This window comes from Sander lucioperca, chromosome 9 (genome assembly GCF_008315115.2).
Source record: "Sander lucioperca isolate FBNREF2018 chromosome 9, SLUC_FBN_1.2, whole genome shotgun sequence".
NCBI classification, from domain to species: Eukaryota; Metazoa; Chordata; class Actinopteri; order Perciformes; family Percidae; genus Sander; species Sander lucioperca.
The window spans coordinates 38,191,282-38,218,631 of NC_050181.1; the positions used below are offsets into that span (position 1 = coordinate 38,191,282).

At 39.9% G+C, this 27,350-nt stretch overlaps 1 protein-coding gene across 1 annotated transcript; it reads right to left on the reverse strand.

The window, feature by feature from the left end:
- Positions 1 to 297: 297 nt before the first annotated feature.
- Positions 298 to 27,294, reverse strand: chrng (cholinergic receptor, nicotinic, gamma). The gene is made up of 12 exons (XM_031281199.2): positions 27,131 to 27,294; positions 26,017 to 26,153; positions 25,881 to 25,925; positions 25,673 to 25,797; positions 23,822 to 23,977; positions 2,857 to 2,954; positions 2,549 to 2,749; positions 2,160 to 2,274; positions 1,943 to 2,057; positions 1,544 to 1,811; positions 730 to 863; positions 298 to 645 (listed from the first exon to the last, which is right to left on the reverse strand). Exons 1-12 carry the CDS (start codon positions 27,192 to 27,194, stop codon positions 424 to 426), a joined length of 1,680 nt encoding a protein of 559 aa, XP_031137059.1. The 5' UTR covers positions 27,195 to 27,294; the 3' UTR covers positions 298 to 423.
- Between the last annotated feature and the right edge of the window lie 56 nt (positions 27,295 to 27,350).

A 27,350-nucleotide genomic window follows, 5' to 3' on the forward strand; every position in this document is an offset into this window, starting at 1 on the left:
TTTTTAATAAACTGTCTGTACACTTACAAAGTTCTCAATGCTTCGGTTTACATGTATGTATGCATCATTATGCTACCGTGGAAGTGTGGTGCTATTTTGAGCCTTGTTAGTGGTATAGAAATAGCGATTTCTTTTTACTTTAGCCGTGCCCAGACGACTAGCGTTATAAGCTAATTAGCGGTTTGCAATAAAACTGGTCACATACGATTAGCAAGAAAACAAATCCCAGAGAAGGTCGAACTCGGACACATGTTATTAACCCCTAGCTTCATTTTGCGCCGGATTTGTCCTTTCACCTTTGTCCACACACCCCACATCTTCTCCAGTCTCTCTGTGTACCAGTCATTAGTGAAAGATCACTGACGGACACCGTCAGATTCCCACTTCGATTAAAGGAATACAATCTGGAGATTTTCTCCCGGTTCACCCCAGGGAGTTTGCTCCTATCCCACTTTCAGTTAGATCAGTGAGGTTGTTTATTGGAGGGAGATACTTCTTAGGATCCCCGAGGAAAGGCGAGGAGGGAGGCTGGTTGAAGTGGCCCATCAGGAAGATGCCAATCGTACCGATAAAAAACACAGACACCATGACAATAAAGCAGACCCTGTCGATCACCCGGGCCACCAGAAACCACTCTTCATTCTCCTGGGGGTGGAAGAAAAATTGGAGATTATCACTGTTATGATTTTAACCCGTGGAAATGAACAAATATAAAAATGTAGAGCTTACATTCTGGAAGTTATTCTGTTGCCTTGCAGTCTCAGCTATGTGTTTGCAGGAGGCCACACACTGCTTCAGCTGTGGAGAGGCATTTGCCAGGCTGGCACTGAGCTGGTCAGCTGTACCCCCCTGCAGCCCATCATCTGTGTACAAAACACACCAGATACTCATGACGGGGAAATTTCCAGAAACACCATGTTGTGTGATAAGATGAGACAAAGGGAAAAATTAGATAACATCAGGTCATTCCTAGGTTTACAGGTCAGGGGAGGAGAATATTCTGCCAGACTCTAATTACCAAACCTGTTCATGTGTGATTATATGTGTTTGTGTGTGTATCTACAGATTTAGGAAGTCTAGGCAGCTGCATGAGGGTATGTTTTGTTTCAGGACTGTCTCTTTTTGGAGGTCGGTCGGTCGGTGGAAACAGGGTAAAGGGAACACACACACACACACACACACACACACACACACACACACACACACACACACACACACACACCTAGGTTTTAGGTGAGCATCTTTTGTTTTGGCATCATATCTTGGCATAACACAAACTTGACAGCTTCAGCGAGAGATATATGCATCTGGACGAGACACAGACCCTCAGAGTTGGGACAGCACTACACAATAACACATTGTGTTTAAACTGTACTGTTTGCCTAATTTCTCCTCGATCGAGATTCCATTAAATGCTTTTGTGTAAGTCTCCCGAACCTTCATGTATCCTGAAGTCAAGCTGCTCCTGAGTTTTTCTATAACTGGGGGTAAAAACACTTTTCTTTCATGTGCACTTTGACAGCAAACTCATTCAAATACTTACGTAGCTTCTCTAATACTGATTTCATCAGTCCGTTTCTTTCTTTGAGTCTGGCAAACATGAGTTCAGACCGAGCTGTTTTCATAGAATATTCCTCTGCCTTGGTGATGAGCGTCATGGAGCTGCGGCGTCGACAGGGGACCAGGAGCAAGCCGTTCCTATCTGTAGCCAGAGTTTCACCGTTTCCAGTTTCTGAAGTCTGTCTGTCACCGTTTGGTATCCAGGGTTGCATCTGCATCCTCAGCAGCCGAGGCAGAATGTTTAAGAGAATCTGAAGAGGACACAGGGTCAGAGGGTAATGCAGTGGCAAATAGACCTGTGTTTATTTTACACCATGTTCATTCAGTAGCTTCTTAATGGAAATGACATTTACAAAAGGGTTTGGTCTGGCCACATTCTCACCTTTCGGACTCTGTCGGTCATTTTGTGTGTGTTTGGGGTTCTCAGGGAAACGTTGAGGACTATCACACAGTTCATCACCACCATGGTGGTCACTGACATCACAAACATCAAATACCTGCAGTCAAAAGTTCATTAACCACATCTTTTCTCTCTTCAGATCAGCTGTAGTTAAACCAAAACTCTGAACTGAAATGTAAGAGTGATCACACAAACTTACTTTCCAATAAGAGGCACTGCCCTCGAAGTCTCTGGAACCTTTTTAGCAATAAGGAAGAGGAAGACAGTCTGGCCCAGAAGAGTGGCAATAGACATGGTGCACTTCTGACCACCCGCTGCAAAACTCAAACCAATAATTAGTCAGGTTTTGTGTTGATGAAAAACATGTATTAATGACTTATTGTAACCCCGTGAGGCCAGACCTCTGTCTGGCCAAGCACATGAAGGTCTGGAGAAAATCCTGATGATGAGATCTGAGGCTTCTCCTAACAACAACACCCAAATAAAGTATGTCCCTTTTCTAGTATCTTTTGTCGAGACTTGGATAAAGTTGATGTGACAGAGGTCTGACTATCTAAGATTGTAGATACACAAAGTGAGAAAAAAGACCTTTGGCAGGTAAGTAGTAGACAAGGAGGCCGAGGGAGGAGAAGAGCACACAGGGAGCGATGATGTTGATGACGTAGAAGAGGGGCTTTCTCTGGATGATGAGGAAGAAGACCACCTCCTGGTACTCCAGCTCGTCCTTAGTGTAATGAGTGTTGATCACCTTCTTAGCCGGCCTGTGTTTGATGGCCCACTCTCCATTTTCTTACAACAACCAAATTAGATTGCAGAAGGACATGTTGCTACATTTTGATAATCATTGTGTTATTTTGAACAGTTATTCAAAGTCTATTGTTCAAATGTTGCTATACCTGTAAAAGCCTCTGGGTCAATATCCACCCACTCTAGCGTGTGGTTATCCTCCTCTTTGAGAACCAGTTTGATCTCGTTGGCACTGTAAGTCTCCGAGCTGAACACAGGGAGAAGACATATGGTCTGTCACCACAACAAACACAGCCATCTAATCACTTTTACAAAAGAGCGTGGTGAAAAGAAACCATGAATTAAGGAATCATTGTCGCTGGTGTGTTCACTGTGTATTGCCACAATGCAACCCTACCCATTACAAATTAAACTTTTGTTACCCCTGATTGTGTGAATATTGATTTGTATCACTTTTTTCGATATACTATACTATGACTATTTTGGCCATACTATACTATGACATTTTTATACCTTTTTTTCAACATACTACACTATGACTATTTTTGACATATTACAGTATACTATGACTTTTTGAGGATTTTTTTTGACTCATAATACTGTGACTTGTTCTCTACCTCAGTCTGTTGAAGACTGGTTAGGGTGTATGAGCTTGGTAGTATGATTCCCATCAAGTGCTGATCATTTTTTAGGTCAAATGTCCAGAGGAAAATCACACTGTCTATAACTTTTTTCGACATGCTATACTATGACTTATATTATGAAATTTTTATGACATTTTATGTCATGCTATAATATTACTGTTTTCAAAATGCTTTAGTCAGTGCACTGCAGCAAATAGAAGTAGGCACTGCACTACTGTTTTGGACAAACTACAATGATGTTTTTATCACATTTTTCTACATACTATACATTTTTTATCGACACATATGACATTTTTATGACTTTTTTCGACATGCTATAATATGACTGTTTTCGAAATACCGTAGTCAGTGGTTTGGTGGCTTGGTGGTTAGCACAGCTGCATGCTATACAATGACATTTTTATCCTATGACTTTTTAAATATTTTATTCAACATACTATACTATGACTTTGTTTTCACTGTATTCAAAATATTATACTAAACTTAGCACAAAAAGTAAGGAAATTTGTGTTTGGTAGATTATTTCTCTGTGGTAACAATGCTTTTTGGCAATAAATCTTATACCGTTGGAAAGCATGTTTAGTTCCCTTTCAAATGGTGCCCCATTTGTAAGGAACATACATTTGTGGGATGAGGAGCAGCGCTGAGTATGTGGGTTGCGCCCATGAAAAATTTGCCAAACCTTCTCTGCCACTGCCAAACAGGTTATTTTGCTGTTGCTATTGACACTTGTTTTGAGCTTCTGGTACCACTAGGTGCTGCCAATCAGATGCCTGATTTAGAGATGAGATTATGCAACCAGTGGCAATCCCATATCTCCACAGTCTGGGACCAAACTCTATCCTCCAAGATGACAACGCTCGCCCCCACAGGGCGGGGTTCATCAGAGACTACATCCAGAATGTGGGAGTGGAGAGGATGGATTGGCCTGCCAGTAGTCCTGACTAACTCAACCCCATTGAACACTTGTGGGATTAGCTTGGGTGTGCTGTTCGTGCCAGAGTGACCAACACAACCACGTTGGCTGACTTGCGACAAATGCTGGTTGAAGAATGGGATGCCATCCCACAGCAGTGTGTGACCAGCATGAGGAGGAGGTGCCAGGCTGTTGTGGCTGTGTATGGTTCTTCCACACGCTACTGAGGCTCCTGTTTGTGAAATGAATAAATTGTTAAATTGCCAATATGTCTTGTTTCTTCAAACTTCAATCATCCAATCCACCAAACACCAAATGAGTCAATGGCAGAATAAGCTGTTTGGCATTGGCAGAGAAGATTTGGCAAATTTTTCATGGGCGCCACCCACATACTCAGCGCTGCTGCTCATCCCACAAATGCATGTTCCTTACAAATGGGGCACCATTTGAAAGGGAACTAAACAGGCTTTCCAACAGTATAAGATTTATTGCCAAAAATAATTGTTACCACAGAGAAACAATCTACCAAACACAAATTTCCTTACTTTTTGTGCTAAATTTATAACTATTTATTTTTACTATGGCATTTTTATCACTTTTTTCCAACATACTATACTATGACTATTTATGACTTTTTCTGACATACTAGACAATGACGCTTTGATGACTTTTTTCGACATGCTATACAATTACATTTTTATCACTTTTTTCGACAAACTATACTCTGACTTTTGTATCACTTTTTTCGACATACTACACTATCACTTTTTTCGACATACTATACTGTGACTTTTTCATAACCTTTTTCAACATACTATACTATGACTTTTCTGACATTATACAATGACTTTTTCATTACTTTCTTTCGACATACTATACTATGACTTTTTATGACGTTTTTCAACATATATGACTTTTTTTCGACATACTGTACTATGACTTTTTATAACTTTTTTTGACATAGTATACTATTACTTTTTCAGGACTTTTTCTGACATACTATACAATGACTTTTTCATTACTTTTTCTGACATACTATACTATGACTTTTTTTTATCACTTTTGTCGACATACTATACTGTGACTTTTTCATCATTTTTTTTCGACATAACATATGATCACTTTTTTATCGCTTTTGTCAACTATGACTCTTTTATCACTTCTTTCGACATTCTATACTATTACTCTTTTATCACTTTTTTCAACATACTATACTACGACTTTTGATCAAACTATACAATTACTTTTTATGACTTTTTTTCCACACACTATACTATGACATTTTATCACTTTTTTCGAAATGCTATACTATGACCATTTTTGACATGCTATACTACGACTTTTTCATCATACTATACTTTGACTTTTAATCATACTATACAATTATGTTTTTATTACTTTGTCCACATTCTATGATATTAATGTTTTTGAAGATACTTTAGTCAGTGGAATGGTGGCGCATTGCTTTATACCGCTGCAAGTAGCACCAGCAAGTAGGTTCTGTATGTCCTGACTCTTAGATCTGTTCCCAATGTAAGCAGTTCCTTTTTGTGTGGAGTTTGCATGTTCTTACAGACTTTCTTTGACATACTATACTATGGTTTTTTATGACTTTTGGAATTCAGAAGGTTGAGTGTTCAAATCCTACATGTCTCGGTAAGTTTTGAGGTCCGATACACTTAAAAACAAAGAGACAAATATGCCAAAACATAGCTTCTGTGTCAGGTCAGATAGCTGAGAGGGATAAGAGAATTATTGGAAGACAAAAGGTGGAGTGTTGAAGTCAATGAATCCTGAGATTCGATACACTAAGTGAAAGACACAAATATGCAAAAAACACAGCTTCTGTGTCAGGTCAGATAGCTTAGAGAGATAAGAGAATTATTGGAAGACAAAAGGTGGAGTGTTCAAATCATTAATGAGTTCTGATACACTAAAAAGAACGAGACAAATATGCCAAAAACAACACTTCTGTGTCAGATAGGAATGAGAGAATGATTGGAAGACAGAAGGTTCAATGTTCAAATCCTACATGTCTAGGTAAATTTTGAGGTGCGACACACTAAAGACAAAGAGACAAATATGCCAAAAGCAATACGTTTGTGTCAGGTCAGATAGCTTAGAGGCAGAAGAAAACGATTGGCCGACAGGGGGTTATGTGTTCAAGTCTGACATGTCTCAGTAAATTTTGAGGTCCAGTATACTAAGTGGAAGAGACAAATGACAAATATGTTATGAGTTCTGTCAGATCAGATAGCTTTGTGTGATAAGAGAATGACTAGAAGATGGAAGGTTGCTTGTTCAAATCCTGTTTGGTACAGCAGGTTTCAAAAACAACTTTACAATAATGAAGAATGCAAACAGATGAAAAGTTGTGTTCCTGTCAGTCTTCATTATTACTTTTTTTGACATGCTATACTATGACTATCTTCGGCATGCCACGACTTTTTTTTATCACTTTTTTCGACATACTATACTAGGACTTTTTTATCACTTTTATTGACATACTATACTAGGACTTTTTTATCACTTTTATTGACATACTATACTACGTCTTCTGTAGCACTTTTTCTGACATACTATACTAGTACTCTTTCATCACTTTTTTCGAAATTCTATACTATGACTATTTTCGACATGCTATACAACAACGTTTTTATCACTTTTTTCGACACACTATACTATGACTTTTTTCGACATACTATACTATGACTTTTATCACTTTTTTCGACAGGCTATACTATGACTTTTTTAATCACTTTTTTCGACATACTATACTATGACTGTTTTCAACATACTATAGTATGACTCTTTTATCACTTGTTTTGACATGCTATACTATGACTTTTGTATCACTTTTTTGACATACTACACTATGACTTTTTTTATCACTTTTTTTCGACATACTGTACTATGACTTTTTCATCACTTTTTTCCAAAATACTATGAGTTTTTTATCACTTTTTTCGACATACTATACTATGACTTTTTTAGAAATGCTATACTATGACTTTTTTCGACATACTATACTGTGATTTTATCATAATTGTTTTTCGACTACTATACTACGACTTTTTTCAACATACTATACTATGACTTTTTTATCACTTTTTTCGACATACTTTACTATGACTTCTTTATCACTTTTTTTGAAAAGCTATTATGACTTTTTTATCACTATTTTCGACATACTATACTATTACTCTTTATCACTTGTTCTGACATGCTATACTATGACTTTTGTATCACTTTTTTTGACATACTACACTATGACTTTTCATCACTTTTTCGACATGCTATACTATGACTTTTTTTTATCACTTTTTTTCGACATACTACTATGACTTTTTATAACTTTTTTCCAAAATGCTATACTATGACTTTTTTCAACATACCCGGCCACTACTATTCCTTTTTTTTTATCACTTTTTTAGACATACTATACTATGACTTTTTTTATCACTTTTTCCCACACACTATACTATGACATTTTATCACTTTTTTTTTCGAAATGCTATACTATGACCATTTGTGACATGCTATACTATGACTTTTTCATGACTTTTTTATCACACTATACTTTGACTTTTAATCATACTATACGATGACGTTTTTATTATTTTTTCCACATTCTATGATATTAGTGTTTTTGAAGATACCTTAGTCAGTGGAATGGTGGCGCATGCTTTACTATGCTGCAAGTAGCACCAGCAAGTTGGTCCTGTATGCTCTGACCCTTGGATCAGTTCCTTGTAAGCAGTTCCTTTTTGTGTGGAGTTTGCATGTTCTTCCAGACTTTCTTTGACATACTATACTATACTAGGTTGAGTGTTCAAATCCTACATGTCTCAGGAAGTTTTGAGGGCTGATACACTAAAGAGAAAGAGACAAATATGCCAAAAATGTCAATATAATAATATATAACTTAGAGGGATAAGTGAATGTTTCAATGTCTGCTGGTTCAGAGTTCAAATCCTGTGTGTCTTAGTAAGTTTTGAAGTCCAATACACTAAAGACAAAGAGACAAATATGCCAAAAACATGCCTTCTGTGTCAGGTCAGTTAGCTTAGAGGGATAAGAGAATTACTGGAGGACAGAAGGTTGAGTGTTCAAGTCAGAAACTGTTTACTTCCAATACACTAAAGAGAACATGACAAATGTGCCAAACACAACTCTTCTGTATCAGGTCAGATAGCTTACAGGGAAAAGAGAATGGTTGAAAGTCAGGAGCTTCAGTGTTCAAATCGTATGTGTTTGGTTAAGTTTTGAGGTCCAATACACTAAAGAAAAAGAGACAAATATGCTAAAAACATACAGTTTGAATCAGGTTAGATAGCTTAGAGGGATAAGAGAATGTTGGAAGACAAAAGGTTATTTGTTCAAGTCAGTGAATCTTGAGGTCCAATACATTAAGTGAAAGACACAAATATGCCAAAAATGAGAATTCTTTGACAGGTCAGATAGCTTAGCAGATTAAGAGAATGATTAAAGCTCAGAAGGTTGTATGTTCAAGTCCCACACATCTCACTAAGTTTTAAGGTCCGACAGACTAAAGAGAAAGAGACAAATATGCCAAAAGCAATAGTTTTGCGTCAGGTCCGCTAACTCAGAGGAATAAGGGAGTGATCTGACATCAGGAGTTTGTGTGTTCAAATCCCACATGTCGTGGTAAGTTTTGAGGTCCGATACACAACAGATAAGAGACAAATGTGCTAAAAACATATCGTTAGTGTCAGGTCAGGTAGCTTAGAGGCATGACTGGACGTCAGGAGGTTACGTGTTCAAGTCCGACATGTCTCAGTAAGTTTTGAGGTCTAATTTACTAAGTAAAAGAGGCAAATGACAAACACGTAGTCCTTTCTGTCTGGTCAGATACCTTAGGGTGATAAGAGAATGACTAAAAGACAAAAGGTTGCTGGTTTAAATCCTGTATGATGCAGCAGGTTTCAAGAACAACATTACAGTAATGAAGAATACAAACAGATGAAAAGTTGTGTTCCTGTCACTCTTTATTATTACTTTTTTCGACATGCTATACTATGACTATTTTCGACATGCCATGACTTTTTTTATCACTTTTTTCGACATACTATACTATGACTTTTTTTATCACTTTTTTCGACATACTATACTATGACTGTTGTATCACTTTTTCTGACATACTATGACTTTTTTATCACTTTTTTCGACATGCTATACTATGACGTTTTTATCACTTTTTTTCAACATGCTATACTAGGACCTTTTTATCACTTTTTTCGACATACTATACTATTACTTTTTTAATCACTTTTTTCGACATACTATACTATGACTTTTTATCACATTTTTTCGACATACCATACTATGACTTTTTTATAACTTTTATCCAATATGCTATACTATGACTTTTTTCGACATACTATACTATTACTTTTTTAATCATATTTTCGACATACAATGACTTTTTTATCACTTTTTTCAACATACTATACTATCACTTTTTTCAAAATACTATAGTATGACTCTTTTATCACTTGTTTCGACATTCTATACTATGACTATTTCATCACTTTTTTCGACATACTATACTGTGACTTTTTTAACACTTTTTTTGTCATGCTATACTATGACTTTTTTCGACATACTATACTATGACTTTTTTCGACATACTATACTATGACTTTTTTATAACTTTTTTCCAACATGCTATACTATGACATTTTTTAACATACTATACTATTACTTTTTTAATCACTTTTTTCGACATACTATGACTATTTTATCACTTTTTTCAACATACTATGCTGAATTTTTTCGACATAACATACCATGACCTTTTTTATCACGCTTTTAGTCATACTATACAATAACTTTTATATCACTTTCTTTCAACATACTATATTATGACATTTTCATCACTTTTTTCAACATACTATGCTGAATTTTTTCGACATATGACTTCTTTACCACTATTTTCGACATGCTATACTATGACGTTTTTATCACTTTTTTCGACATTTTATACTATGACTTTTGTATCACTTTTTTCGACACATTATACTATGCCTTTTTTCGACATACTATACTATGACTTTTTTATCACTTTTTTCGACACACTATACTATGCCTTTTTTCGACATACAATACTATGACTTTTTTATCACTTTTTTTGGCATGCTATACTTTGACTTTTTTCAACATACTATACTATGACTTTGTTATCGACATACTATACCATGACTTGTGTAATCACTTTTTTCGACAGGCTATACTATGACTTTTTATCACTTTTTTTTTACATACTATACTATGACTTTTTTATCACTTTTTTCGACATACTATACTATGACTTTGTTATCACCTTTTTCGACATGCTAAACTATGACTTTTTTTGACACACTATACTATGACGTTTTTATCACTTTTTTTGACATACTATGACTTCTTTATCACTTTTTTTGACAAGCTATACTATGACTTTTTTATTACTATTTTCGACATACCATACTATGACTTTATAATAATTTTTTTTGACATACTATACTATGACTTTTTTATCACTTTTTTCGACAGGCTATACTATGACTTTTTATCACTTTTTTCAACATACTATACTATGTTTTTTTTTTATCGCTTTTTTTGACATACTATACTATGACTTTTTTAGCACTTTTTTCGACATACAATACTATGACTTTTTTATCACTTTTTTTGGCATGCTATACTATGACTTTATCATAATTTTTTTTCAACATACTATACTATGACTTCTTCTCCGGGAACCATCACCTTATCGTGGTGGAGAGGTTTGTGTGCCCCTATGAACCTGAGGGCTGTGTTGTCTGGAGCTTTGTGCTCCTGGTAGGGTCTCCCAAGGCAAAGTGGTCTCAGGTGAGGGGCCAGACAAAGAATGGTTCAAAAACCCCATGAAAAAACGAGGTAGAGATGATGTGACCCTGCCCGGAGGAAGCCCGGGGCCCCCGTCTGGAGCCAGGCCCAGATGGAGGGCCCGTCAGCGTGCGCCTGGTGGCCGGGTTTGCCACGGAGCCCGGCCGGGCACAGCCCGAAAAAGCTACGTGGCACCTCTCTCTCCAACCCATGGGCCCACCACCTGTGGGAGGAACCGCTGGGGTCGGGTGCGCTGCCACATGGGTGGCAGTGAAGGTCAGGGGCCTCGACGGACCAGACCCGGGCAGCAGACGCTGGCTCTGGGGACGTGGAACGTCACCTCTCTGTGGGGGAAGGAACCGGAACTTGTGCGGGAGGTGGAGCGCTACCAGTTGGATCTGGTGGGGCTCACCTCTACGCACAGTCTCGGTTCTGGAACCATACTCCTGGATAGGGGTTGGACTCTTTTCTTCTCCGGAGTTGCCCAGGGTGTGAGGCGCCGGGCGGGTGTGGGGATACTCACAAGTCCCCGGCTGAGCGCCGCTACGTTGGAGTTTACCCCGGTGGACGAGAGGGTCGCCTCCCTACGCCTGCGGGTTGTGGGGGGGGAAAACTCTGACTGTTGTTTGTGCGTATGCACCAAACAAGAGCTCGGAGTATTCGGCCTTCTTGGAGACCCTGAATGGAGTCCTGTATGGGGCTCCAGTAGGGGACTCCATAGTTCTGCTGGGGGACTTCACGTGGGCAATGATGGAGACACATGGAGAGGCGTGATTGGGAGGAACGGCCTCCCTGATCTAAACCAGAGTGGTTGTTTGTTGTTGGACTTCTGTGCTAGTCATGGATTGTCTATAACGAACACCATGTTCGAACATAGGGATGCTCATAAGTGTACTTGGTACCAGAGCACCCTAGGCCAAAGGTCAATGATCGATTTTATAATCGTTTCATCTGATCTGAGGCCGTATGTTTTGGACACTCGGGTGAAGAGAGGGGCAGAGCTGTCAACTGATCACCATCTGGTGGTGAGTTGGGTCAGAGGGTGGGGGAAGACTCTGGACAGACCTGGTAAACCCAAACGGGTAGTGCGGGTGAACTGGGAACGTCTGGAGGAGGCCCCTGTCCGACAGACTTTCAACTCACACCTCCGGCAGAGCTTTTCGTGCATCCCTGTGGAGGCTGGGGGCATTGAACCCGAGTGGACAATGTTCAAAGTTTCCATTGCTGAAGCTGCGGCGGGGAGCTGTGGTCTTAGGGTCTTAGGTGCCTCAAGGGGCGGCAACCCACGAACACCGTGGTGGACACCGGTGGTCAGGGAAGCCGTCCGACTGAAGAAGGAGTCCTTCTGGGATATGTTATCCCAGGGGACTCCGGAGGCAGTTGCAAGGTACCGAAGGGCCCGAAGGGCTGCAGCCTCTGCCGTGAAAGAGGCAAAGCAGCGGGTGTGGGAGATGTTCGGAGAAGACATGGAGAAGGACTTTCGGTCGGCACCAAGGTGCTTCTGGAAAACCGTTCGCCACCTCAGGAGGGGGAAGCGGGGAACCATCCAAGCTGTGTACAGTAAGGATGGGACGCTGCTGACCTCAACTGAGGAGGTAATAGGGCGGTGGAAGGAGCACTTTGAGGAACTCCTAAATCCGACTAATACGCCCTCTATGGTAGAGGCAGAGCTGGAGGATGATGGGGGATTGTCGTCAATTTCCCTGGTGGAAGTTGCTGAGGTAGTTAAACAACTCCACAGTGGCAAAGCCCCAGGGATTGATGAGATCCGTCCAGAAATGCTTAAAGCTCTGGGTGTGGAGGGGTTGTCTTGGTTGACACGCCTCTTCAACATTGCGTGGAAGTCGGGGACGGTGCCTAAGGAGTGGCAGACCGGGGTGGTGGTTCCCCTTTTCAAAAAGGGGGACCAGAGGGTGTGTGCCAATTACAGGGGTATCACACTTCTCAGCCTCCCCGGTAAAGTCTACTCCAAGGTGCTGGAAAGGAGGGTTCGGTCGATAGTCGAACCTCAGGTTGAAGAGGAACAATGCGGATTCCGTCCTGGTCGTGGAACAATGGACCAGATCTTTACTCTCACAAGGATCCTGGAGGGAGCCTGGGAGTATGCCCAACCGGTCTACATGTGCTTTGTGGATCTGGAGAAGGCGTATGACCGGGTCCCCCGGGAGACACTGTGGGAGGTGCTGCGGGAGTACGGGGTGAGGGGGTCCCTTCTCAGGGCCATCCAATCTCTGTACGACCAAAGCGAGAGCTGTGTCCGGGTTCTCGGCAGTAAGTCGGACTCGTTTCAGGTGAGAGTTGGCCTCCGCCAGGGCTGCGCTTTGTCACCAATCCTGTTTGTAGTATTTATGGACAGGATATCGAGGCGTAGTCGGGGTGGAGAGGGGTTGCAGTTTGGTGAGCTGGGGATCTCATCGCTGCTTTTTGCAGATGATGTGGTCCTGATGGCATCGTCGGCCTGTGACCTTCAGCACTCACTGGATCGGTTCGCAGCCGAGTGTGAAGCGGCTGGGATGAGGATCAGCACCTCTAAATCTGAGGCCATGGTTCTCAGCAGGAAAACCGATGGAGTGCCTTCTCCAGGTAGGGAATGAGTCTTTACCCCAAGTGAAGGAGTTCAAGTACCTTGGAGTCTTGTTCGCGAGTGAGGGAACAATGGAGCGGGAGATTGGTCGGAGAATCGGCGCAGCGGGTGCGGTATTACACTCAATTTATCGCACCGTTGTGACGAAAAGAGAGCTGAGCCAGAAGGCAAAGCTCTCAATCTACCGGTCAGTTTTCGTTCCTACCCTCACCTATGGTCATGAAGGCTGGGTCATGACCGAAAGAACGAGATCCAGGGTACAAGCGGCCGAAATGGGTTTCCTCAGGAGGGTGGCTGGCGTCTCCCTTAGAGATAGGGTGAGAAGCTCAGTCATCCGTGAGGAGCTCGGAGTAGAGCCGCTGCTCCTTCGCGTCGAAAGGAGCCAGTTGAGGTGGTTCGGGCATCTGGTAAGGATGCCCCCTGGGCGCCTCCCTAGGGAGGTTTTCCAGGCACGTCTAGCTAGGAGGAGGCCTCGGGGAAGACCCAGGACTAGGTGGAGGGATTATATCTCCAACCTGGCCTGGGAACGCCTCGGGATCCCCCAGTCGGAGCTGGTTAATGTGGCTCGGGAAAGGGAAGTTTGGGGTCCCCTGCTGGAGCTGCTATCCCCGCGACCCGTTACCGGATAAGCGGAAGAAGATGGATGGATGGATGGAAAAAAGTCATAGTATAGTATATCGAAAAAAGTGATAAAAAAGACATAGTATAGTATGTCGAAAAAAGTCATGGTATAGCATGTCAAAAAAAGTGATAAAATAGTCATAGTATTGTATGTCGAAAAAAGTGATAAAAAAAGTCATAGTATAGTATGTCAAAAAAAGCGATAAAAAAAATCATAGTATAGTATGTTGAAAAAAGTGATTAAAAAAAATCTTAGTATAGTATGTTGAAAAATTGATAAAAAAAGTCATAGTATAGCATGTCGAAAAAAGTGATAAAAAAGACATAGTATAGTATGTCAAAAAAAGTCATAGTATAGCATGCCAAAAAAGTGATAAAAAAGTCATAGTATAGCATGTCAAAAAAAGTGATAAAAAAGTCATAGTATAGCCTGTCGAAAAAAGTGATTGAAAAAAGTCATAGTATAGTATGTCGAAAAAAGTGATAAAAAAGTCATAGTATAGCCTGTCGAAAAAAGTGATAAAAAAAGTCATAGTATAGCATGCTGAAAAAATTGATAAAAAGTCATAGTATAGTATGTCGAAAAAGTCAAAGTATAGTGTGTCGAAAAATGATAAAAAAAGTCATAGTATAGTATGTCGAAAAAAAGTGATAAAAAAGTCATAGTATAGCCTGTCGAAAAAAGTGATAAAAAAGTCATAGTATAGCATGCTGAAAAAATTGATAAAAAGTCATAGTATAGTATGTCGAAAAAGTCAAAGTATAGTGTGTCGAAAAATGATAAAAAAAGTCATAGTATAGTATGTCGAAAAAAAGTGATAAAAAAGTCATAGTATAGCATGCCGAAAAAATTTATAAAAAGTCATAGTATAGTATGTCGAAAAAAGTCAAAGTATAGTATGTTGAAAAAAGTGTTAAAAAAGTCATAGTATATATAGCATGTCAAAAAAAGTCAAAGCATAGTATGTCGATAAAAGTGATGAAAAAGTCATAGTATAGTATGTCGAAAAAAGTGGTAAAAAAGTCATAGTATAGCCTGTCGAAAAAAGTGATAAAAAAGTCATAGTATAGCATGCCGAAAAAATTGATAAAAAGTCATAGTATATATGTCGAAAAAAGTCAAAGTATAGTATGTTGAAAAAAGTGTTAAAAAAGTCATGGTATAGCATGTCAAAAAAAGTCAAAGCATAGTATGTCGAAAAAAGTGATGAAAAAGTCATAGTATAGTATGTCGAAAAAAGTCAAAGTATAGTGTGTCGAAAAATGATTAAAAAAGTCATAGTATAGTATGTCGAAAAAAGTGGTAAAAAAGTCATAGTATACTATGTCAAAAAAAGTGATAACAAAGTCATAGTATAGTATGTCGAAAAAAAGTGATAAAAAAGTCATAGTATAGTATGTCGAAAAAAGTCATGGTAATATAGTATGTTGGAAAATGTGACAAAAAAAGTCCTAATATAGCATGTAGAAAAAAGTGATTAAAAACGTCATAGTAGAGTATGTCGAAAACAATCAGCATAGTATGTCGAAAAAAGTGATAAAAAAGTCATAGTATAGTATGTTGAAAAAAGTCATGGTATGGTATGTCGAAAAAAGTGATTAAAAATTCATAATATAGAACGTTGAATAAAGTCATAATATAGTATGTATAAAGTGATAGTATAGCATGCCGAAAAAAGTGATAAAAAAGTCATAGTATAGCATGTCGAAAAAAAGTGATAAAAAAGTCATAGTATATCCATCCATCCATCTTCTTCCGCTTATCCGGTAACGGGTCGCGGGGGTAGCAGCTCCAGCAGGGGACCCCAAACTTCCCTTTCCCGAGCCACATTAACCAGCTCCGACTGGGGGATCCCGAGGCGTTCCCAGGCCAGGTTGGAGATATAATCCCTCCACCTAGTCCTGGGTCTTCCCCGAGGCCTCCTCCCAGCTGGACGTGCCTGGAAAACCTCCCTAGGGAGGCGCCCAGGGGGCATCCTTACCAGATGCCCGAACCACCTCAACTGGCTCCTTTCGACGCGAAGGAGCAGCGGCTCTACTCCGAGCTCCTCACGGATGACTGAGCTTCTCACCCTATCTCTAAGGGAGACGCCAGCCACCCTCCTGAGGAAACCCATTTCGGCCGCTTGTACCCTGGATCTCGTTCTTTCGGTCATGACCCAGCCTTCATGACCATAGGTGAGGGTAGGAACGAAAACTGACCGGTAGATTGAGAGCTTTGCCTTCTGGCTCAGCTCTCTTTTCGTCACAACGGTGCGATAAATTGAGTGTAATACCGCACCCGCTGCGCCGATTCTCCGACCAATCTCCCGCTCCATTGTTCCCTCACTCGCGAACAAGACTCCAAGGTACTTGAACTCCTTCACTTGGGGTAAAGACTCATTCCCTACCTGGAGAAGGCACTCCATCGGTTTCCTGCTGAGAACCATGGCCTCAGATTTAGAGGTGCTGATCCTCATCCCAGCCGCTTCACACTCGGCTGCGAACCGATCCAGTGAGTGCTGAAGGTCACAGGCCGACGATGCCATCAGGACCACATCATCTGCAAAAAGCAGCGATGAGATCCCCAGCTCACCAAACTGCAACCCCTCTCCACCCCGACTACGCCTCGATATCCTGTCCATAAATACTACAAACAGGATTGGTGACAAAGCGCAGCCCTGGCGGAGGCCAACTCTCACCTGAAACGAGTCCGACTTACTGCCGAGAACCCGGACACAGCTCTCGCTTTGGTCGTACAGAGATTGGATGGCCCTGAGAAGGGACCCCCTCACCCCGTACTCCCGCAGCACCTCCCACAGTGTCTCCCGGGGGACCCGGTCATACGCCTTCTCCAGATCCACAAAGCACATGTAGACCGGTTGGGCATACTCCCAGGCTCCCTCCAGGATCCTTGTGAGAGTAAAGATCTGGTCCATTGTTCCACGACCAGGACGGAATCCGCATTGTTCCTCTTCAACCTGAGGTTCGACTATCGACCGAACCCTCCTTTCCAGCACCTTGGAGTAGACTTTACCGGGGAGGCTGAGAAGTGTGATACCCCTGTAATTGGCACACACCCTCTGGTCCCCCTTTTTGAAAAGGGGAACCACCACCCCGGTCTGCCACTCCTTAGGCACCGTCCCCGACTTCCACGCAATGTTGAAGAGGCGTGTCAACCAAGACAACCCCTCCACACCCAGAGCTTTAAGCATTTCTGGACGGATCTCATCAATCCCTGGGGCTTTGCCACTGTGGAGTTGTTTAACTACCTCAGCAACTCCCACCAGGGAAATTGACGACAATCCCCCATCATCCTCCAGCTCTGCCTCTACCATAGAGGGCGTATTAGTCGGATTTAGGAGTTCCTCAAAGTGCTCCTTCCACCGCCCTATTACCTCCTCAGTTGAGGTCAGCAGCGTCCCATCCTTACTGTACACAGCTTGGATGGTTCCCCGCTTCCCCCTCCTGAGGTGGCGAACGGTTTTCCAGAAGCACCTTGGTGCCGACCGAAAGTCCTTCTCCATGTCTTCTCCGAACTTCTCCCACACCCGCTGCTTTGCCTCTTTCACGGCAGAGGCTGCAGCCCTTCGGGCCCTTCGGTACCTTGCAACTGCCTCCGGAGTCCCCTGGGATAACATATCCCAGAAGGACTCCTTCTTCAGTCGGACGGCTTCCCTGACCACCGGTGTCCACCACGGTGTTCGTGGGTTGCCGCCCCTTGAGGCACCTAAGACCCTAAGACCACAGCTCCCCGCCGCAGCTTCAGCAATGGAAACTTTGAACATTGTCCACTCGGGTTCAATGCCCCCAGCCTCCACAGGGATGCACGAAAAGCTCTGCCGGAGGGTGTGAGTTGAAAGTCTGTCGGACAGGGGCCTCCTCCAGACGTTCCCAGTTCACCCGCACTACCCGTTTGGGTTTACCAGGTCTGTCCAGAGTCTTCCCCCACCCTCTGACCCAACTCACCACCAGATGGTGATCAGTTGACAGCTCTGCCCCTCTCTTCACCCGAGTGTCCAAAACATACGGCCTCAGATCAGATGAAACGATTATAAAATCGATCATTGACCTTGGCCTAGGGTGCTCTGGTACCAAGTACACTTATGAGCATCCCTATGTTCGAACATGGTGTTCGTTATAGACAATCCATGACTAGCACAGAAGTCCAACAACAAACAACCACTCTGGTTTAGATCAGGGAGGCCGTTCCTCCCAATCACGCCTCTCCATGTGTCTCCATCATTGCCCACGTGAAGTCCCCCAGCAGAACTATGGAGTCCCCTACTGGAGCCCCATACAGGACTCCATTCAGGGTCTCCAAGAAGGCCGAATACTCCGAGCTCTTGTTTGGTGCATACGCACAAACAACAGTCAGAGTTTTCCCCCCCCACAACCCGCAGGCGTAGGGAGGCGACCCTCTCGTCCACCGGGGTAAACTCCAACGTAGCGGCGCTCAGCCGGGGACTTGTGAGTATCCCCACACCCGCCCGGCGCCTCACACCCTGGGCAACTCCGGAGAAGAAAAGAGTCCAACCCCTATCCAGGAGTATGGTTCCAGAACCGAGACTGTGCGTAGAGGTGAGCCCCACCAGATCCAACTGGTAGAGCTCCACCTCCCGCACAAGTTCCGGTTCCTTCCCCACAGAGAGGTGACGTTCCACGTCCCCAGAGCCAGCGTCTGCTGCCCGGGTCTGGTCCGTCGAGGCCCCTGACCTTCACTGCCACCCATGTGGCAGCGCACCCGACCCCAGCGGTTCCTCCCACAGGTGGTGGGCCCATGGGTTGGAGAGAGAGGTGCCACGTAGCTTTTTCGGGCTGTGCCCGGCCGGGCTCCGTGGCAAACCCGGCCACCAGGCGCTCGCTGACGGGCCCTCCATCTGGGCCTGGCTCCAGACGGGGGCCCCGGGCTTCCTCCGGGCAGGGTCACATCATCTCTACCTCGTTTTTTTCATGGGGTTTTTGAACCATTCTTTGTCTGGCCCCTCACCTGAGACCACTTTGCCTTGGGAGACCCTACCAGGAGCACAAAGCTCCAGACAACACAGCCCTCAGGTTCATAGGGACACACAAACCTCTCCACCACGATAAGGTGATGGTTCCCGGAGAAGATGACTTTTTTCAATCACTTTTTTCAACATACTATACTATGACTTTTTCATCACTTTTTTTAACATACTACACTATCACTTTTTTCGACATACTATACCATGACTTTTTTATCACTTTTTTCGACATACTATGCTGATTTTTTTCGACATACTCTACTATGAGTTTTTAATCACTTTTTTCTACATGCTATATCATGACTTTGTCACTTTTTTCAACTACTATACCATGACTTTTTTCGACATACTATACTATTACTTTATAATAATGTTTTTTCGACATTCTATACTATGACTTTTTTATCACTTTTTTCAACATACTATACTATGACTTTATCATAATTGTTTTTCGATATACTGTACTATGACTTTTTTATCACTTTTTTCGACATACAATACTATGACTTTTTTATCACTTTTTTTGGCATGCTATACTATGACTTTTTTCAACATACTATACTATGACTTTTTTATCGACATACTATACCATGACTTTTGTATCAACTTTTTTCGACATACTATACTATGACTTTTTTTTAAATCATTTTTGTCGACATGCCATACTATGACTTTTTTTATCACTTTTTTCAGCATGCCATACATGACTTTTTTATCACTTTTTTCGACATGCTATACTATGACTTTTTTTCGACATACTATACTATGACTTTGTTATCACTTTTTTTGACATAGTATACTATGACTTTTTTTGACATACTATACTATTACTCTTTTATCACTTTTTCCGACATGCTATACTATGACTATTTTTGACATGCTATACTATGACTATTTTTGACATGCTATACTATGACTATTTTTGACATGCTGTACCACATCTTTTTCATCACTTTTTTCGTCATACTATACCTTGACTTTTTTATCGACATACTATACCATGACTTTTGTATCAACTTTTTTTGACATACTATACTATGACTTTTTTTTAAATCATTTTTGTCGACATGCCATACTATGACTTTTTTTATCACTTTTTTCGGCATGCTATGCTATGACTTTTTTATCACTTTTTTCGACATGCTATACTATGACTTTTTTATCACTTTTTTCGGCATGCTATTCTATGACTTTTTTCGACATGCTATACTATGACTATTTTTGACATACTATACTATGACTTTTTTATCGACATACTATACCATGACTTTTGTATCAACTTTTTTCGACATACTATACTATGACTTTTTTTTAAATCATTTTTGTCGACATGCCATACTATGACTTTTTTTATCACTTTTTTCAGCATGCCATACATGACTTTTTTATCACTTTTTTCGACATGCTATACTATGACTTTTTTTCGACATACTATACTATGACTTTGTTATCACTTTTTTTGACATAGTATACTATGACTTTTTTTGACATACTATACTATTACTCTTTTATCACTTTTTCCGACATGCTATACTATGACTATTTTTGACATGCTATACTATGACTATTTTTGACATGCTATACTATGACTATTTTTGACATGCTGTACCACATCTTTTTCATCACTTTTTTCGTCATACTATACTATGACTTTTTTATCGACATACTATACCATGACTTTTGTATCAACTTTTTTTGACATACTATACTATGACTTTTTTTTAAATCATTTTTGTCGACATGCCATACTATGACTTTTTTTATCACTTTTTTCGGCATGCTATGCTATGACTTTTTTATCACTTTTTTCGACATGCTATACTATGACTTTTTTATCACTTTTTTCGGCATGCTATTCTATGACTTTTTTCGACATGCTATACTATGACTATTTTTGACATACTATACTATGACTTTTTTATCGACATACTATACCATGACTTTTGTATCAACTTTTTTCGACATACTATACTATGACTTTTTTTTAAATCATTTTTGTCGACATGCCATACTATGACTTTTTTTATCACTTTTTTCAGCATGCCATACATGACTTTTTTATCACTTTTTTCGACATGCTATACTATGACTTTTTTTCGACATACTATACTATGACTTTGTTATCACTTTTTTTGACATAGTATACTATGACTTTTTTTGACATACTATACTATTACTCTTTTATCACTTTTTCCGACATGCTATACTATGACTATTTTTGACATGCTATACTATGACTATTTTTGACATGCTATACTATGACTATTTTTGACATGCTGTACCACATCTTTTTCATCACTTTTTTCGTCATACTATACCTTGACTTTTTTATCGACATACTATACCATGACTTTTGTATCAACTTTTTTTGACATACTATACTATGACTTTTTTTTAAATCATTTTTGTCGACATGCTATACTATGACTTTTTTATCATTTTTGTCGACATGCTATACTATGACTTTTTTATCACTTTTTTCGACATGCTATACTATGACTTTTTTATCACTTTTTTCGGCATGCTATTCTATGACTTTTTTCGACATACTATACTATGACTTTTTTCGACATACTATACTATGACTTTTTTATCACTTTTTTCGACATACTATACTATGACTTTTTTCGACATACTATACTATGACTTTTTTATCACTTTTTTCGACATACTATACTATGACTATTTTCGGTATGCTGTACCACAACTTTTTCATCACTTTTTTTGACATACTATACTATGACTTTATTTTTAATCACTTTTTTTGACATACTATAGTATGACTTTTTCATTACTTTTTTCAACATAATATACTATCACTTTTTTAAATTACTTTTTAACATACGATACCATGACTTTTTTTGACATACTATACTATGACTTTTTATAACTTTTTCCGACATACTATACTATGACTTTTTCATGACTTTTTTTCAACATACTATACTTACCTTTTTCAACAAACTATACTTTGACCTTTTACAACTTTTATATTTATGAGGTTTTTTAACATACTTTACTCAGATTTTTTTAGACATACCTAGCTTTTTATAACTTTTTTCGACATACAATCTTATGACTTTTTCATGACTCTTTTATGACATACTATACTATAACTTTTCATGACTTATTTCGATGTACTGTACTATGACTTTTTTCGACATAGTATACTATGACTTTTTTATGACTTTTTTCAACATACTTTAATCTGATTTTTTTCAGATATACTATACTATGACTTTTTTTTAACGTTTTTCGACATATTATACCATGACTTTTTTATGACTTTTTTAACATACGATACCATGACTTTTTTCGACATACTATGATTTTTTCATGACTTTTTTCGACAAACTATACCATGACTTTTTCATGACTTTTTTTGACATACTATACTTTTACTTTTTATAACTTTTTTCGACATACTATACTTCGATATAGTATACTATAACTTTTTCATTACTTTTCTCGACATACTATACTATGACTTTTTTCGACATTCTATACTATGACTTTTTCATTACTTTTTTTGACATACTATACTATGACTTTTTTCGACATACTATACTATGACTTTTTTATGATTTTTTTCGACATACAATGCTATGATTTTTTCAAGACTTGTTCTCTAGCTCAGTATGTTAGAAGACTGGTTGGGGTTTCTGATGTTGGAGTATGATTCCCATCAAGTGCTTATTGTTTTTTGAGTCAGATGTCCAGACGTAAGCCACACTATACTATGACTTTTTTGGACATACAATACTATGACTTTTTTGATCACTTTTTTCAATAAACTGTAGTATGCCTTTTGTATCACTTTTTTCAGCGTGCCTATTCATGACTTTTCTTTTCAACAAAACCTTAAAATATTCCACACTTGTTTAATAGATTATTGGTATTATTCAACATGTCATTGAAATTCATACCAATTTAAACCATTCCCAGTTTTAAAACTAGCTTACCTTCTTCTTACGCAATTATGGCAACAATCCAGTTTAGCTTCAGCAATTTAGTTTTTAACCTTCACAACATTTTCTGCAGGAAATGTATTTTCTAGTTTTATTAATTTATTTCTTTTAACGAATAACTTATTTAGTTTAAATGACATTTTTAAATGACATTTTACTTCACATGGTAGTCTAAATTTAATTTCAAAGCCTACTCTATACTGTCAGGGTATAACAGGGGGAGAAAAATAAACTCCTGTACTAAATCTAATATGTTTCTGCTAAAACTTTTAGACTCCACTATGCGTAATTTGTGTAAAACTATAAATTGTCCTCGTCAGGTTGGTAAAAAAAAAAAAAATCTCAGAAACCATTGAGGACATGACCTCTGTGTTCTCAATAGTCAAACTTATGTTCTTGGTTGTAGTAGACAACACATTTGAGAAATATATGGGGAATCTGAGGTGCTTTATATTCTTAATAGAGTTATAGTATCTATTAACGTATACTGCGTCATCAAATCCCAACAGATCTCGTCTCTACTCACCGGAAGACCATGGTGCAGTTCTGCCAGTCAAATGGAAAGTAGTTGACAGTGATGGCACAGGCACTGCGGTAGATTGCAGGAGGCAGCCAGTACACACAGCCATCAGGAGACACCAGTGCATTGCAATAAAGTGCCACCTCAAATTGTCCATCCACACTGTGCACAGGTAAGAACAGAGGGAAACACACACACAGACACACTGTTTCTTCATTGTATATATATGTATTGTATTGTATGTATACACAATATTAAAGCTGCAATTGGTACAGTAAAAACACAACAATGATTGTCTGATAATTCGGTAATAGCGGTAATTCTAGGTTTAGCCTTGAATTACTGCCATTACCTTGCAGTTGTATGCCTCCGCCAACCAGTCAAGTTGCAGTTTACATCCATGTCTGTCCAGACTCATATAATATATATGTACCAAAGACTTTGAAGGAATCTAATAAAAAGGTATCAAGTGTATTTTTTGGGAATCCTAGATGCTTCACACACATCTTCAACCTGGCAGCACAGAAGATCTATACCAGTGGTTCCCAACCTGGGGTCCGGGGACCCCTAAGGGGGGCGGCAAAGATCACAGGGGGGGCGCAAGTCTTTATCTGGTTTGAGGTTGAGGTAAAAAAAATAAATATTTGCACATGTTAAACAAATTATGATAATACACTAGAATATATAATGTATACAAAAGTCTGTATAAAAACTATATATTTTTGTTCTCGCTTAAACTTGTAGGCAAGCTACTTAGTAGGCCAAACCTCCGGGACCTCTTAACCTGGGACCCTTGCTGTCATCAGGTCAGCTGCTAGCTGCTATCATCCTCGTTTTTCCTGCCGCCACGGCATCCCTATTTTATGAACGAAACATGGCGGAGAAACGTAAAAGTGCTGATAACTCCTCTGTATCAAAAAAGAAAGTAAGGGAAAGTTACCTCAACTTCGGTTTCGGAGGGGGGGCTCAGCTTTTCTTAGACATAAGTAGGGGGGGCGCCAAGGAAAAAAGGTTGGGAACCACTGATCTATACAATCATCACAGTTTCAAGGTGAGCACCCAAGATTGGTGTCACCAATTCAGTATCCAACCAAATGTGAAATATGGTCACATAAAATGTCATCACTTCATTATTTTATCCTGTTAGACATTTGTGTGAAAGGTTGTTATAATTAGTGTATGAATTCTTGTTATGGCCAAAAATGTGTTATGTAAGGTCACAGTGACCTTTACACTTTGACCACCATAATCTAATCAGTTCCTCCTTGAGTCAAAGTAAATGTTTGTGACAAATTTGAAGAAAAAAACCCAAGAAAACCTAAGATATCACATTCGCGACAGACAGATGGACGGACAACCTGAAAACATAATGCCTGCGGCCTGGGCTTTCGCCATTGCGGATACTCATTGTTGAAATCTACACAGTGTCATTATTGACATCTCGTTGAATAATGCTTCTGTCCTGCAGTTTAAGTTCCTTAACTATAGTTACTGCTTGTGATAAGTTGCTTAGTGATGGTGTGAGTGGCTCGTTGGCTGAGATCAAACATCATGTGTTAAAATGTGAAGGTTGTTCATTCATTCATTAATTTCATTTATTATACAGGAAAGTTAAAAGTAACATTAAGTTACAATATGAACGGGCCTGACTCAGTTTAATAACTGGTTTCCAGCAGGTTCCTGTTCTACAGAAACATAAAACATTGAACAGTTACGACACATGAGGACAGAAACATTTGTATAGGACATCAGCATGGGCTAGCCAGCTACAGACAACTAAAACAAACAATAAAGTTACGGCGCATGAGGACAGAAACATTTGTACAGGACATTAGCATGAGCTAGACAGATACGCACTTGTTCTCCAGTATGACGTCTGGCAGCCAGATGCTCTTGGAGGGAATCCGCATCTGAGAGGTGATGTTCCCATACAGGGCTGATCTGGGTGGCTGGTCCCACCTGAGCCTGTAGTCACACCATTGCTACATACAGACAAACTGTGGGTTTAACATCATTGCAAAGCAGATAAAAAACAATCCAGCAGGTGACGTGTGTGTAAGGTTACCATTTCTATCCAGACGCTTGTTGTCAGAGCCTCCTCCTTTTCATTCTAAGGAGAGATAGTTTAGTAAACAATGTGAACTGTCAGGCCCGAGCAGCCACTGACACTAATCAAAATCACCAGACTGAACCTCACTCACCAGAGAGATGAGGTTGGTAAGGGTCATCTTGATGTCGACCTGAGTGATGTCACCACTGTTTTCCATGGGCCGGACATTCTTGTTGTAACCCTTCATCAAATCCTTAAACAGTTCCCCTTCAAGGTTGAGTGCTGATGCTTCAAGAAAATATGAGAGACTAAAGCAAGTGATAGCAAAGGGACTTATTTAAAGGGACACGCCATCAAACATATTAAGTTCAGTTTGCCTGTCAGGAGAGGCTCTATTCAGCCTGTAAAAAGTTCAAAGTTTAAAAAGTAACCCTGATGATGTCATAATGATGTAAAGCAGGATTATCTCAGTTTGGGCTTGAGACATTAGCAAAAAGCCCGCATTAGAGATAGGATTTCTGATTATTTAAAAAGTCAGGATACCTCAGCTTTGCTACTTTAATTCTGACCATTATTTTTGAATCTGCCTTTTATGAGTCCCTCAACTACACTGTATGTAAGTGCAGTATGGCTGGACTACCCCGCTGAATTTTCTCTCATATAATGTTAATGTAGAAGACCTTTTTAAATCCAGATCCCAGTTTGATTTCCAACAAACACCTAATGGTCCCCTAAAATAAGTGTGAAACCGGAATCAGCATGAAGTGTACTACAATTTCTGTCTGATTAACCAGAATAACAAGGCTGTGCAGAAGAGCTCATAGAACACACACATGGTCCAGCACTACAAATTAAGTCTGATTTTGCAACTTTGTACACATGCCCTGCCAAATAATGCACTGCAATTCAGTAACAATATATATTTACAAGAAAGGTAAATCCTTATTGTTTCATTCTTTACTGAATCAGTTTAAACCAATTTGAAGAACAGCGCTGTTTGGTGCACTGCAACCTTTACAGTATAATGAAAATTGTCTGGGAGATGAGCACCACATTTTGTTTGAATGTGAGAACGCAAGCATGATGTGTAATAGGGAAAGCAATATCTAAACTGTTTGTGCAAGTTAAAATGTATTAAATGTTATTACAGGTGAAAATCTGACTTCACAAATTCTCACCACACCGTGCAAATCCTTAGAAACTGACAAGATATTGTTTATGTAATGTAATTTCTCCCAAATGTGGCAGCGGGTTGATTAGCCTACCTGTGGCAGAAATCATAAACGCCCTCACGAAGAGTGACAGGGAGAGCGGAGTTCCAGAATCCATTAGTGTGTGTTTTGCGCTGTCCGAGACAAAGCTATGATCACTTGGACACTACTTGCTGGGGTTGCTGGCACTTAAACTGTGTGTGTATAGTGTGAATGTGTGTGTGTGTGTGTGTGTGTGTGTGTGTGTGTGTGTGTGTGTGTGTATGTGTGTGTG

What these genes read in the sequence shown, in the direction of transcription:
- chrng (XM_031281199.2), bottom strand. Translation starts at nt 27,194, where the DNA reads ATGGATTCTGGAACTCCGCTCTCCCTGTCACTCTTCGTGAGGGCGTTT. An exon ending in CAAGCGTCTGGATAGAAATG is followed by an intron (nt 25,798 to 25,880) that starts GTAACCTTACAC and finishes GTCTGTATGTAG; the next exon opens with CAATGGTGTGACTACAGGCT. An exon ending in AACTGCACCATGGTCTTCCG is followed by an intron (nt 2,955 to 23,821) that starts GTGAGTAGAGAC and finishes CCCTGTGTTCAG; the next exon opens with CTCGGAGACTTACAGTGCCA.